Consider the following 15,982-nt stretch of genomic DNA (forward strand, 5'->3'; position numbering starts at 1 on the left):
AGGAAATTAAGAAAAAAATAGCTCCTTACCTAAGGTATGGGGCGTCTCACTTTGACTTGCTAAGGTACGATCCACTATACTACTAAATATAATTAATGATATAACAGAGGTAAACAGACTTTCTCCATTAATTAAAGTGGTGAGACTTCTAGAAAGACCTGTATATGTTTAGAGGGAAAAGATTTGTTTTAAGTGAGAAAAACACTAAATATTAAATATAAGAAAATAAAATATTATTCACAAGCAGAAGAATATTGTTAGCTTTGGATATTACATAATTTCCCCTACATAAACTTTACTCATGTTTTCAAACTCCCTTAAAGGAAATGTAATTGTATATAAACTGTAAGTTAAGTCTAGACCATTATAATTAGGCACAGAATTAGTGGTGGTTCATTATGTTTACATAAGTAAGATAACCAATTAGAGCTCTCATTCCTTATTTCAAAGTGCAGATGAAAACATGAAATTTATTATTTTTTAAAACTCACTGAGTTGTTCTATATAAATACATACATCATAAGTCATATATTTAAGGCAAGACAGAAAACCATGAGAGAGATCAAGTAAATTCATAAATCAAACCTTTATAACATGTAACCTAAGTAAAGTATTAAGGCAACTTTTCAGATAGTCTAGCTACAAATAGCAATTACCTGACTTTCCCATACATTATTCTCAAAGGTTTTAGAAATCAAGCTCCATGAATGTATAGCCCTCTGATATTCCCTACTTCCATCCTAATTTTTCTTTGTGATGGTATTCTAGGTTTCGATATCTATCAGTTGTCCATCTCCTCTGCCATTAAATGTGGTTATAGTGACAAAACTTCAACTTTGAGCATCTTCAGTGCTTTTCTGAAAGCCATAGGAGGGAAATGTAGTATAGCAAACACCCTTTCTGTAAACCAATGACTCTGTCACGGCAATTACAACCTAACTACAATCAGTATGCTAATAGAAGAGAAGAAACACCCAGGCAGCCTGTTCCCATGTGGCTCAATTGCCTCAATTGTTCTATTGTTCACCCCTCCTTGTAATCATGACCTTGGCTGTAAGATTCTGCAGTGTTTCTCATCAAAAAGATCAAGTCTGATTATGAGACTTGATGAGAGCAAAAAGCTTTTGGCCTCCTTTTTCTTAGAACCCTGCCACCATGTGGCAGTATCCCCTCACTGGAGCAATGTGAGAGATTCGGGAAGGAAAGGTGAATCTTCCCAGTTATGGTTATCCTGATGGCTATTCAGGCTACTCAGATGATCTGGTAGCTAACTACAGATTCATTAGTGAACCAGGTAAGACCAACAGAACCCAGCCCATATCATCAGAACTGTTGACCACATGAGAAATAATAAATAATTGTCATTTTAAGCCATTTCATTTGGAGTTTTCAGTACTCGGCAAAACCTAAATGATATTGTATAGTTATGCCATTTTAGAAAATAGAACTATCACAAAATGTGAATATTCAGAAATAAATAACAGATATGGGTGCATAAGAAGAATCAAAGACCATAAAAAGCTCAAGACAATGTGAATGTACTCATGCATTCTACTGACATCCCTGGGAAAATTTTCTTGAGGAAATATGTATATATAATATAAATTTATAAATGTGCATATTCATAAATCTTGCACTGTAAACTCAGGAAAAATGCTTCCAAGAGGAATATACTTAAAAATATATATTTTTAAAGATATAAAATGAGGAGAAAAACAAAATTCCAAAACTGATGGCAAGATGACCCAAATTTATGAGAATAACCTTACACAATACTCCAAATAGATGATAGTTCACCAATGGCAGGCTAGAAAAATCAGTGGGATACTAGATTATGTGATAGTAAAGTCAGGAGAAGAGTGAAATCTACTCGCAAGTATTATAAGAGGCTCTCCGATCTTCTGAGGAGAAAAATGCTGGCAATGACAGTCATATCAAGGCAGGGATGTGGGATGAGAGTGTAGGGAGGAAGACAAAAATCCAGAGTTGAGTGATGGATGTTGGCACTTACTTCTAAAGTCTCACCTCACTCTATTAACCTCCTTGTTTTGAAGACTTGGCTTCCTTTATTCACATATTTACATTTAATGTGTCTCCCTACTCTAGTTCTACTTGCCTCAGATAACTCTTATCCCTTTAACTGGCCATAAAGTGAAAATGAAATTGACAAAAGTGTGTTTGTGTGTGTGTGCATATCATGTTATTCTATTTTAAAGCAATTTTTCTATTTTTTAAATTAAAAAGTGACTGAGATGAAAAATTAAGTTATTGTTTTTCTGCATGAGGCTCTTGTTTTGTTTTGTTGTTACTGTAGTTGCTTTTTGCTTTTCTGAGTTGACTTAATATCTTACTTTTAAATATGCATTCATTTTTCCTAAAATTGTATATGATCACAACACTATATAACTGGTGATTTTATCATTTTTTACATTTTAGGCTTTCAGTCTTATAGTAACAATGACTCCAAAGGCAAAATATTTTAAAAGTAGGACTAGCCTAATGACTGTTTTCAAAGGAAAAGAAATAATGGGCAACAGAAATGTCTCCACAAGGTTATACAATGTTATAATGCTCCAGAACCATTCTGTTGGTTCAATGTAGAAGCATGTATAAAGTCAAAGGTTCTAACTAAATCCCTGCCCTGTTCCACAATTAGATATAATGTTTTTGGGTTTTTTTGGAGGCTAAGGAATCCCATCATTGTTATTTCCATCTGTAGTAAGCATTACCTCCAGAATCTCTATTCAATTCTTAATCACTAATTCCTCACTACCTCACTTCTCACAGTGAAAAGCTATCCTCAACAAATTATCTTCAAACTGAGACAAGTTCATTACAAACTATGATACTTGAAATATAGGAAAAGAAAACAGTATACCTACCAAGGTGTCTTAAAGCAGCTGCAGTCAGCATGGGATCGGTACACACAAGGAGAGTTGAAAACAATAACCATGGAGTGTGCTTCAAAACTATTTTGTCCACAGAAGCCAGATACCAAAAAATCAAGATATAATTAATCAAAAGACCAGGAATTATAATGACAAGTATCTGCAAAGAAGTTTTACAAATAGAAAAGATATCAGATTGCTTTTGCAGTCCATTTTAAAAAGCAGATAATCAGGATTATTGGAGATGTAGAATTATTCCACACCCACAGCATCCACCAACAGACACAGGAGAGGCCATCTGGCTCATCCTGCTCCAGCTGACCCCTCCCCCATTTGTCCAGAGATGCAGGGGATGCTGGACAGAGACCAGCTAGAACAACTCAAACCACATGTGTATCTCTGTTCGTTTTGATTTCATCTTTTTATCATTTGTCAGAACTGTGTCTGGATTTGATTTAAAGTGTAAATTATTCTAACAGTTTTGCATCTAGTGCAGTTTAGGTAGTGGCCTTATATTTTCAAAACAGTTTTGATTACTTTGAAAGAAATGTACACCCTACATATGATTTGCAGTATTTTTTCTCAAGTTGTTTTCCTGATACAATCCAAATCTCACATGATTAAGGAAGATCATGGGCCAGGCATGGTGGCTCATGCCTGTAATCCCAGCAGTTTGGGAGTCTGAGGCAGGAGGATCATTTGAGGCCAAGAGTTCTTGACCAGCCTGGGCAAAATGGCAAGACTTTGTCTTTACAAAAAAAAAAAAAAATTTTTTTTAATTAGCTGGGTTTGGAGGCACATGGCTATGGTCATAGCTACTTGGGAGACTGAGGCAGAAGGATCGCTTAAACCCAGGAGTTTGAGCCTGCAGTGAGCTATGTTTGCACTCCAGCCTGGGGGATAGAGCTAAAGTATGTCTCAAAAAAAAAAAAAATCACTGTAGCTTATAAATTAGGGTTATAGATGATTCTGAGTTTTCTTCCCTGCTTTTGTTCTTTCACATATGAATACAGGAAGCTTTAGAATGTGAGTATATAAAATATAACATAGCTCAACAATTTCCTTTTGCTGGAGTAAAAGAAAATAATATACTTCATCGTATAATATACTTCATAGTAGTAGCTCTCTTATAGTGTTTCAGAGTTAAAATTATAACAGGCATAAGGTCTATCAGTCAGTTTTTCAGAATTATTTTTTCTTTCACAGTTTCTCCCATTGGGTCTTCAATATGTAGACAATTGCCAAGATATGGTTTATTCACTAAAATATAAAGCTGAATTCATTACTCTCATATCCTATATTTTGTGTCTTATTTATTTTGGAGCAAAGTTTTTAAAAATCTAGACAAAGATAACATATGGTTCATAAGTAAATTATATTACTGAAAAAGAATACTTACCTGCCAAAATAACTTTTGAAGCATGTATACATCCATGTCAAACGCAGCATTAAAGAAAATCACAGGTATAAATAGACCAAAAAATAAGTCTGGACTCATCGATTGTATAGGATCTACATATGTTTGAACCTAATAATATAAAAATATGTCATTTTCTTATTTATTCATCCTTTTGTTAGAATAGAACACATGCCAGGCACTCTTACCTCTAGCACCCAAGAAAGACAATTTCAAAAAGATATGGCCAGGCTCAGCCTGTAATCCCAGCACTTTGGGAGCCCAAGGCTAGTGGATTGCCTGAGCCCATGAGTTCGAGACCAGCCCAGGCAACTTGGCAAGACCTCGTCTCTACAATAAATAAAAAACTAGCCCAGCATGGTAGTGCGTGCCTGTAATTCCGGCTACTTGGAAGGCTGAAGTGGAAGGATCACCCGAGCCCAGCAGGTCGACGCTGGGGTGGCCGTGACCATGCCACTGCAGTTCAGCCTAGGCGACAGAATGAGACTCCAACTCAAAAAAAAAGAAAAAAATAAATCATGATTTAATAAGTGCTAGCATGTTAACTCTGCTGGATTTTTTTATTTTCCTTCAAATTATTACCAATTACACAGGAAAGTTAATTCATAACCCTATGCTCATTTTATTTTATTTTTTAAAATGCCAGGTATAGAAAGTACATTGACATAGGTACTAAAGAATATGTAGCAGATTTTCAGGCATACAAAATGAAAGAAACAGATTTCAAGTAGATGGATTATCATGCATAAAATCCACAAAGGAGTAAATTATCATTATCAAATTCTAGAAACAAATAATTGGTCATGGCTTATATAGAGATGTGTATGGAATAATAAAAGGGATAGCGACTGGAACTTTAATGCAATTAATGCAATAAATAACTAACAATGTTTATCATAAGATATTTAGTTGAAGTTTGTAAATCCTATTGTGGGCTTCCATTCAACAATCATTTATTAAAGAAGCACTGAGTATCTGCTGTGGCAGGTGACATCTTTGCACTTGGGAGATAATTCTCCATGGGTCTCTTGTGTTTCCCTCTGTCGTATGAGTGGAGGCACTGATTACTTGTCCTCCAGACTATCTTTTCATGAATGCTTGTATGACTAACAGCCTTGGAAGGTAGAGTAATTGTCTTCCTCCAGCGCAAAGGGCACATTTACTTTACTATTCAGTGTAATAAAGAAAATGTCCCTGGGGGGGGGGTAAGAGAGCAGATGGGCTTACTACTCATTATAAGTGATTCAGGTTCTCCAAGCTCAGACTTCTTCTCTGGTAATGCAATCCACTCTACATACAGATTTCACCTAGCCGTCTTTGCTTCTTCCTTTGGGATTGGGCTTCAGAGAACAGGAACGAGAAAATGCTCATACTCAGGTTCCTACTACTGCTGTGAATAATAACAATTTTTGTCACTGGCAAGAGTCCCACATCTTTTGCCAGGACCATGAAACTGTGGCAGGCTAGCTTATTAGTTTGAAAGTAGAATAAAATCTTGATCCCTTCACAGTCCTTGACACATGGTTTCCTTCTCTGAAGGAGTTATTAACAAATAGTAATGTTTATAGAAGTACACCAAATTGTATTTATGTCAAAATCATATGATTATAAAACCCACTTGTGACAAGTGAAGTAGTAATCTGGTTCTGGCTCTTACATGAATACATGTTTTTTATAATATTTTTAACATCACTAGCTAAATTTGTTTGGAAAAGTCAATCATCTTCAGACAAGTTCTCATATCCATTCTGATTGTCTGGAGCAGGCATCAGCAAATTATAACCCCTGAGCCAAAGCAGTACCCTTAGAGACTAGCGTCTATTCTAATGGAAATCCTATAGAATATTATTAACTGGGGCTGTAGATTGGTTCAACATAAGATTTCTCTTTCTACTAGTGTCCTCTATCAACAGCACAAAGTCTCGCTGAGCTCCCATCTCATTAGCCAATTTCTTATCCAAGCTTTTGAGTTGTTTTCAACAATCACTGGCCACTCACACTATCAGTAGCTCTATGTGTAATCATTCTGAATTGCCTAGTTTAGTTTTTAGACCTAGGCTCTGTTTTGACTCTAGCTGGATCTCAGCTTTCTCAGGCCTGGTTCCTTTTTCTTCACATCTGATCTGATGCTATTCACATCACAAGCATCTATCCCTGCATAACAGTGGGGGGATGAATGTTTTTGAAAATTTTGAAAAGCCATCTTTGCATTCATATGATTCTTAGATATATAGTACAAGATACCCATTTACTGTACACACCTGATTAGATGTAAAACTTAGTATTTCAGTACTGCATCCAAGCAAAAATAATATCACAGGGATAGGAATTGGAAAGTTTTTCAAGTGCAGGTTCAAAAATGCTGCAAAAAATATGTCATTATTGAAAGGCAGGAAAATATCACATTCATAGAACTTTAACGTGATATGATGTCTCAATATTGAGAACAATAAAATACTGTTTCACTACTCATTTTCTATTTTCCTGTAACTGAAACTCTCTCTCACGTCAGCACATAGAATTAGCATAACTGATAATCCGGTGGGCTCCTGCTTTATGATGTATGTAATGATGTATCTCATTCTCATTTCCTTAAAATCTTTAGCAATTTTTGAAATTTTAACTTTTTGTATGCCCTGTGAATCAGAAATTTGTTTTTTAACAATCCTGCAATAAAAGGTTAATAAATAACCTTTAATGAAAACTTCTGGTTGAGGAACAAGAGATAATTTGCTCAATAAGAAAATCAGTTACCTATTACTAGCTACCTATTAAACATAATATTTAACTTTGCTTAACTTTATAATTGTCATCAAAGTGCAATAAGTAATATCATAGCATTTCCTTCTATTTGTTTTTTCCCCACATCTGTGTAATATGATACCTAATCAAACTAAAGAAAGTGCAAAAAGAAAAAAAAAAAGATTTCTTTTGATTTCCAGTGTTCTTTCCTTCTTAAAGAGTAGGCAGAATTTATAATTTGGACAAACCCCATAGAATATCCTACTCCAACCCTTGATTTTCTACTTATTTGCTTCAGTTATCTCCATCACTTAAATCTAACCCCAAGCTAGGAAGTAAGAAAGTTTAAACACTTTGGGCAGGGTGTGGTGGTTCACACTTATAATCCCAACACTTTAGAGGCTAAGGAGAAAAGATTGCTTGAGCCCAGGAGTTTGAGATCAACCTGAGCAACATAGCGAAACCTTGTCTCTACAAAAAAATTTAAAAATCAGCCAAGTGTTGTGGCATGCTTCTGTAGTCCCAGATACTTGGGACACTTAGTTAGAAGAACTGCCTGAGCCCAGTTGGTGGAAGGTGCCAAGAGCCATGATCATTGTGATCATGCCACTGCACTCTAGCCTGGGTGACAGAGTGAGAACCCAGCTCAAAAAAAAGTGTAAATACTTTGAACCCAATAGTAGTGAAGACTATGGAATTGAGATTTTTACATGTCTCTTCATAGGGGCAGATTATTTTTTGATTCATTTGATTGAAAATATTGGGATAAAGGTATAAATTTAGGAACAAAATTCTTGTTTCCTATTATTGCTGCTTTTCTTAAGTCTACATGGTAGCATTTATAATATATCCCCAGAGAAAAAACTCATATATAAAGAGTGATGCTTACCTCCAATGATGCAAATCAAAGACAAGGTTAGAAAAATTTCAGGGAGGTATTCAGGTGTATGCGAAGACCAAAGGTTGAAAAATTCCAGCCATGAGTTAGAAAATCTGTTACGAAAGGTGATTTTAGGAGAAACACTATAATTGTTCATCTTATTGTTTTTCACAGTTCATCTGAATCCAACTGTATGTCTCTCTGTAAAACACAGATAGGATTAAAGGAACATAAAAATTGCCTTCTTGATGACCTTTTACTAATTTTATAAAAAAGAAAAATATCCCATATTCTCCTTTAATTATTTCTGGTGATATCTTATGGCTTGCCATTGGAGATGATTCTTCCTTTTATGATGCTTTCAATTTAAATGAAATAAAAAAGGCAGAACCCCAAATGGTAGAGACTAGCCAGTGTCATCTGGTACTCATTTAAATGTCAAGCACTACTCAGTTATTATCCACCATGCATCTATCCAGCTGTCTGAAATAAGGATTTTTCATCTAACCATTCACATTTACTAATGTGGTCACTGGGACCACAAACTGGTGCAGATTACTTAGCATGAGGGATGGACAACAGAGGGGTTTATCAGCAGGGAAGAATTCTTAGATCTCTTGTTTTGTCCAGACAGAAATTAAGAGATCATGAGAATAGCCAATCACACCTTTCTTTTATGTCATTTGGGACACTGATAGGGCAGATGTTCTCTAACTTTTACATATTTGTACAGCAACCAAGAATGTAAAAAAAAAAAAATTAAAACCAAAAGGACAGGGAGATAGTTACATGTTCTATCTCCTTGTTACTTCTTGGAAGAGTAACAAGAGTCTTGAGAAGAATTTGAAGCGATAGGTAATAGCCACAGTAAGGTGATCCCACCTGCTTCCTGTGGAAAGGAAAGTTTTACATTAGAGGTCTTAAACTTCGCATGGGGAATTCTTATAATTCTATCTCTCATAATAGTAGCTTAACATTTTCTAGTGCCTGCTGTCAGCATCTCATATGACTGCCTGGCTCAGCAATTAACGATTCCTCTCCTAATCTGGCAATTTATTTTTTTCTATTTTTTTTTCATTTTTGACATATATGTATGTTTTCTTATAATTTTCTTTTCTGATTATAAAAACACTATTTTAAAGAGAAAATAAATGAATACATGCTTACTGTAAACACTTCTTGTAATAAATATGTAAACATACTTTTCAAAAGCAGAAAAAATATCACCAAAATCATATCATCTGTTAATGGGCTCTTATATATTTTATTTACATAGTAAAGTTCATCCTTTAATTATACCTTATGTTATTTTTCCATTTGTTGTATCACAAACATCAAAAAGTCTTATAGACATCATTTACAAAGGTTGTATCATTCTAGCACCACGGTACAAGTACAGACTCTGTGGTTAGGCTTCCTGCATGTGGAGGTTTGATGGCCTTCTGCTTATAGGTTGGATGACTCTGGGCAACTTACTTCAACTCCATTGGTCTCAATTTTCAAATCTATATTATTTCCTAGTCTGTGGAATTGCTTTCCTTGCATTTATGATGATGATGATGATGATGATGATGCTGATGATTACACATGGAATCACTTGGAGAGTTTTTAAATACTGATGCCTGGGTGCCACTCTCCAAGGTTAATTTAGGTGGTCTAGGGTGAAGCCTGGGGATTGGGAACTTTAAAAGCTTCTCAATGATACTAATAGGCAGCCAGGAATTAGAAACACTGCTCTAGAAGTCCCTGCCATTCAGGAAGAATATTTTGATTGGTGATATTTGCTCTTAGTTAACATCAAATTATTCAGGAAATATGGTCAATGTTGCTTCTTAACTTTCCCACTATTACTCCAAGAGTAAGCATCCTGGAGCATCAAGGTTTGACCAAATAAGAAAAACTACTTTCTGTACCATAATTACACATTTTAACATGCTTTTAGAATGTAATAGCTTAGAAGTCTATTGTTTTCCAAACTATAAGTAGAGAGACATGTTCCCATAATCATTTTTCTAATTTCTGAAATTGTTTATTTGGAAAATTTAATAAGTATCTACACATTCAATCCCAATAAATTCCTTTCAGAAAATAAAATTACCTCAAGTCCTATTTATCCTTGAAATTCAGAGATACATGATCAAGTTCAACACAATTTCTCTCTCTGGTTGTGCACATACGGTAGATACTGTTTGGTATCACCAACTTCTACTCCAAAATCTTCTACTGAATCTTTACCTGATAATAGATCTCCTTTTATTTTAGCTTATAAATGTTAATATTACTCTAGTTTAATTTGCTAAAGGTGTAAGTAAAGAAGTAGCAGTGAAAATAAACAAGTTTTCAATGCAATTGAAATTCTCCTTCCTCTTTTAACAGCTTTGAATATATTTATGAATCCAAGTCTCATTAAGGAAAAAATATTGGTTTACCACATGGGTTCTCAGCATCAATTTATCGATAAATTAGCTAATATCTCAATTCACTTTGTGTGTGGAGGTAATTCATAACGGTTCTCTCAAAAATAGCATGTATTTCCTCAACAATCAATCAGTCAGTGTTGTGAAATTTTCTGTTTCACGGAGTGGAAATCACACTAATTCACCCTGTTCCTAAAAATAGGAACAGTCTTCCTTACTTTTAATTGCTACACTTTGCAGAAATTAGGTATCCTGAAGAGAGCACCCTGTGATCCCAGTAATTTTCACAGCTACAAAGCTCATGCTTGAGTGCTTTATTACACATAAACCAATGTGTAGGACAGTCTCTTTGGTAAACTGCCCTACCACACAAGGCAACCGCAGCCATTCCACTCACTAATGGCAGGTGCGTGGTCTATTGCCCTCCTAAAGACTCTTCACTCAGAATGGGCCCTTCCTCCTGCTAAGGCTCAGCTCCACACAGCTGGGGAGATTCACTGCATCAGTGTGCTTTCCTTTGGGGCTTGACTTCCCAGTGCCTCAGTAACACAAAAAGAAAACACGCAGGTGACTAGGTTCGCAAAGAGTTAATATCAAAGCATAACGGGAAGAGGGGGCAGGGACTAAGAGGCGGAAACACAAACCTAGAGGCCAGTTGATCTTTGGGGAAGTCCTTGACTGTCCAAGAAAGGTGGAAACTCTAAGAGGGAATGACTGAATCTCTAACTGGAATACTGTGGGAGCATTTTTCCCCCCCGCTGGGAGTGAAGGATAAGAGAGAAAGTACCCGTGGGAAAGGTCAATTTCCCAAAGGGGAAGCTAGAGGAACGCTCACCATCCAGAGTCTCAGGAGGCGTAACCTGCGATATGTAAAGGGAGAAACGGAGGCCAGGTACTTTGCCGACCCAGAACTGTCCAGACCAACGGCAGCCCCACGGGCTGTTTCTTGCTCAAGCTCCGCCCCTGGTCTGCATCCATTGGCTTCAGGCTTATAACCCCTGACTTGATTGGCTGAGGAAAGACAGCACCCTTTCCCCTGTACATCTAAGGCATTTGAAGGCTTAAAGTTGCGTTTATTTTTTAAAATAAAAATAAGGGCAAAAGGGAACTTCCAGAAATTGCATTGATTATACTCATGTAAAGCTCGGGAACAGTGGACTTTTGACAAATAACCAGTGGACACTGCTTTCTCAGAACTCTAGTAGAAGAGAGTTTTTTGGATGAGATAGGGTGGTAGAGATTTTGAAATTATGAGACTACAGGTTGCTGAGTAAGGACAAAAGTGAATGGATATTTTGGGCATGTAGGAAAATGAAATCAAGACAGACAGACAAGGTGGTCTTTCACTCTGGGTCCTATGTGAGGAAATGTTTAGGAATAAGGATATACTCATTAATTTTTTCAAACATACACGCAGAATACTTTAATTGAAATTATTTAGTGTTACTTTTATAGAGCAAATTTTCATATTCCTGCTGTCATAAATTTTGGAGGAGAAATTTCCTCATAATTTGAAATCTCGATAGTTATTTGGCATGTATGATACACTTCTTTATACTTGCATTCACATAAAACCTTTGTGAAGATATTTTACTGCCTATGAAAAGGGATATGCAGGGGAAAGAGGTCAGAGAAGGGGGAAGTGAAAGAGGAACCAACCAAAGACAGAAATAAACATGTAAGAATACTGTTAAATTATCCTCCTGGCTGGCAGAGACACATTCACAGCTTTTATACAGTTTTGTAGTGGCCACAAAGTAATTCACATTTTGAATAAATTATCTTCAAAGTTAACAATGTAAGTACATTTTGACAAAAGGCCTGTCAAGGAAACTACAAAAGGGCTTTAAAAGTGAAGAAGTGCACATACTGTTTTAATAAAAGAAAAGTTGAGATTGTTTCTGAGTGACTCAAATATGTGGGAATGTGGGGTTATATGTATATCTTCTATTAGAGTTAGAATTAGATTACAAATGAAAACATCAATATATCTGCTAGTGGGAAAGATAATTGGTACCTACTTTTAGAGTTATTTAAAATTTTTTTTTAAATTTTATACTCTCTGTGTTTCATCCTTTTCTTCAACCCCACTCTTAATTCCACCCCAATGACTACAAGGAACAGGTAACTCTATCTACTTTTGTCCTCCAACTTGGTTGGCTGGAATTCCGTGGAAATTAGTCGTGATCTGGTTCTATTATATCTACTGTGATTTCCTGTTTCTACTATATCTACTGTGAGTGATTTCTTCTCATCTATTATTCGCCTTTTCATTTTTATTATGATTTTTAAACATTTCATCATTATTCAGCTTACATTTTTAATATTCTAAAACATATCGATGTTTTTGGAGTGATATCTTTTTTCATTTTTAAGCAAAGTTCTCCCTTTATGATTAAGAAGCTTACTGTATATTAAAACATTTACTTCAAATTGTTAACTAATTAATTTTTTAAAGCCAATTTAAATCATATCTCTTCAGAATTATTTTGGTATAAAATAAATTCCCCAAGAGTGTATAGCCCGTGTAACTCTTTAGAAAAAACCAGGTTATGATCACTTTAGATAAGTGATGATCAGTGAAGGCTATCCAGAGGAGGAGCACTGAATCTTTTTTTTTTTTTTTGCTTTTTCTAAGATTTTTTTAAACTTAATTTTTTTTATTTTAAAGATGTGGGGTACAAGTCAGGGTTAGGTATACAAATGTTCATTATGCAGGCACCCTTGTTGATGAGGTGTGCTCCCCCTTCCCCAGGCAGATTCCTACTACTGCCAATCCCGCTTTCCCACCCTCCTCCCACAGTTTCTCGTTATTGCCAGTCCTTTTCTAATAGTATTGCAATAATTGTTCAAGGTCCACTTATGAGTGAGAACATGTTGCAGCACTGAATCTTGTGAAGAGAGGCAGGAGCTGGTTGAATGAGGGTTCACTTAAATGAGGATCTCTGGAAAAAATAAAAATAATCACCTATCTGCATTATTTCTATAGACACAGAAGTCTTGGGGGATGCAGAGATAAATGACAAGTGATTTATTCCTCAAGGTAGCTTACTTGTATGGAAACAAATAGTTATCAGAGGTGCAGTATGTACACTAATAAAAGAAGTTATGTTAACTATACAAATAAATAATGAACTTTTTTGATATTTAATAGGAGATTGTGTCAGGCTCAGTGGCTCAACCTGTAATCCCAGCACTTTGGGAGACCGAGGCAAGTGGATTGCCTGAGCATGTGGGTTTGAGACCAGCCCGGGCAACTTGGCAAGACCTCGTCTCTACAATAAAGATCAAAAATTAGCTGGACATGGTAGCATGCGCCTGTAGTTCTGGCTACTTGGAAGGCTGAGGTGGAAGGATCACCGGAGCCCAGCAGGTCAATGCTGGGGTGGCCATGAGTGTGCCACTGCACTCCAGCCTGGGCGACAGAGTGAGACTCCAATTTTAAAAAAAATAGGGGACTTCCGGCAAGATGGCGACGGGGCAGGTTGGTCTGTGGGACCCTCCACAGAGGAGAACACAAAGAGACTCTGGTTCTCTCCCCGGAGACTGGAGATCCCATTGTTGGCAGCCTGCTCTTCACACGGAGCTCAGCTGTAGACCTCGCTGAGGCATCACTGTGATCTGGGCAGCTACTGCAGCTGCCGCTGCTGCTGCTGCAGTTGCCACTGCGGCAGCCATTCCACATCGCACCGCTAGTGCCTGAGGTGAGCTGATGCTGCCACCACCGAGGCAGCCATTACACATCGCACCGCCTGTGCCTCAGGTGATCCACGACTTCAGACCTTGAAACCCCTGCAAGCAAGATCTGCTGAAGTCACTGCTGCCACTACTGCCATCGTGATGTCCTGCCAGGCCGCGGGTCTCCTCTCATGTGCCTTGATTGAGGCAACGGCTCCCTCCCTGCAGGGGCGAGCAACTGAGATAAAGACCATCTGGAGAGGTGAGATAGCACCACCTGCTGGCGATTCAAGGTAACAACACCAAAAGGGGAAAAAATGGAAGCTTGACAGACACAGGCCAGATCTGAGTGGTGAACTCGGCGGTGGTGAACTGAGTGGTGATCTGAATTGCCCTTCACAGCAGGCCAGGGGCAACTGACCCTAACTGTGAACAAACTTATGAACCTGAAAAGACAGCTAGAAAGCAGAGCTGAAAGGACATTTGACTTAAAAGAAAAGCCTCAGAGTGTGCTTGATTGATTCTGTTAGTCTACTGACTTGATTCTATTCCTTCAGTTTTGCTCCCCATTTTCCTTTTCTTTTCTTTTTTTCTCCCTTTCTTTTCTCCTCTTTTCTTTTCTTCTTTCTGTAAACCATATCTTTGTATAGAGGAATAGCACAACAATAAGGAGGTTGGTAAGCTTATATGTTAGCATCATTGTATGTTTCAGTTTTTTTTTTGTATGGGAGTTGCTTAGTTGGTACCCGGGGTCTATTGTTTCTATATGTTTCCATTTTTGTCTCTCTCTCCATTTGTCGGTCCACTCGTCTGTTTTCCCCCTTACTCCTCTCTCTCTTCACCCCCCTCTTTCCCCCACTGTCTGCTTCATTCTCCTCCCTCTGTTAACCTCATTTTAATTCAGGGAGTAAGCCTACAAGCCCACTGCACGGACAGATTCCAAGGCAATGGGAAGTGGGTTTGAGATTATCCATATACCTGTTAGTGGATACCAGGACCTGCAGATGGATTTTGAATCACAGCTCCCCCTTAAGTAAATCTCAAAACTGCAAAAAGGACCATCCCCAACCTACAGTGCAACCCCAGAATTGAACAAAGTAAGAAGACATACATAAAGAAGAATACAAGATTGAACAAACAGAAGTAAAAGCAACCACTCTACCCTGAATAACAGAATTAAAGAAGATGGTGACGTGGAGGGAAGGAAAAAGTAGGGAGGAAAAAAACTGCACAAATGAAGAAAAATCAAAAGAAGAATATAGGACTCACACAGACCCCTGAGAGGTCAGACACTGAGAAAACAGACTTCGGAACACAAACAATGAGAGGTCCCAGAATGACTGGTCACATGCAACAAACCCAGACATCAAGACATTAATGGAGAGAATTTAAAAAATTGAGAAGAGACAAGAGGAAAATAGGAAGGAGCTGATGTCAGAAATAACAGCAGAAAAGAATACTGTGATGGAAATAAATAACAAACTAATAAGCATGGAAAACAGAATTAGCCAAGCAGAAGAAAGAATCTCAGAGCTCGAAGACCAAAACACAGAACTAACCCAAACTGTCAAAAACATAGAAAAGAAGCTCAAAAAAACCCAGAACAAAACCTCCAAGATCTGAATGATTACTTCAAGAGACCAAACCTAAGAGTAATTGGTCTTCCTGAGGCAGAGAGAGAAACAGAGGTCACACTGGAACAAACACTTCATGAAATAATTCAAGAAAACTTCCCTCATCTCATCAGTGATGCAAAAGTTCAAACACAAGAGATTCAGAGAACTCCTGCAAGACAACAAATGAGAAGACCAACTCCCGGACATATAATAATTCACCTAAACAAAGTAGGTAAAAAAGAAAAAATCCTAAAGGAAGCAAGAGAAAAAGGCCAGACTACCTACCAGGGAAGACCAATTAGAATACCAGCAGATTTATCTACAGGCACCCTCCAGGTTAGAAG

The 15,982-nt window shown here is 37.2% G+C and overlaps 1 protein-coding gene across 1 annotated transcript in view; it reads right to left on the reverse strand.

Moving 5' to 3' along the window:
• Positions 1-14,088, reverse strand: part of LOC103275886 (sodium/hydrogen exchanger 10-like) — a gene marked incomplete at its 3' end in the record, with an annotated part of 41,845 nt that extends 27,757 nt beyond the window's left edge. The window contains exons 1-7 of the mRNA XM_021706592.1: positions 13,927-14,088; positions 11,241-11,404; positions 7,937-8,040; positions 6,567-6,667; positions 4,288-4,416; positions 2,883-3,048; positions 30-158 (exon numbers count right to left, since the gene is read on the reverse strand). Of these exons, the coding sequence (XP_021562267.1) occupies positions 30-158; positions 2,883-3,048; positions 4,288-4,416; positions 6,567-6,667; positions 7,937-8,040; positions 11,241-11,404; positions 13,927-14,088 (955 nt within the window). The remainder of the gene's footprint in view (positions 1-29; positions 159-2,882; positions 3,049-4,287; positions 4,417-6,566; positions 6,668-7,936; positions 8,041-11,240; positions 11,405-13,926) is intronic.
• Between the last annotated feature and the right edge of the window lie 1,894 nt (positions 14,089-15,982).

The sequence above is a fragment of the Carlito syrichta genome, unplaced genomic scaffold, assembly GCF_000164805.1.
Source record: "Carlito syrichta isolate Samal-C Ts95f unplaced genomic scaffold, Tarsius_syrichta-2.0.1 Scaffold315804, whole genome shotgun sequence".
In the NCBI taxonomy this organism is placed as follows: domain Eukaryota; kingdom Metazoa; phylum Chordata; class Mammalia; order Primates; family Tarsiidae; genus Carlito; species Carlito syrichta.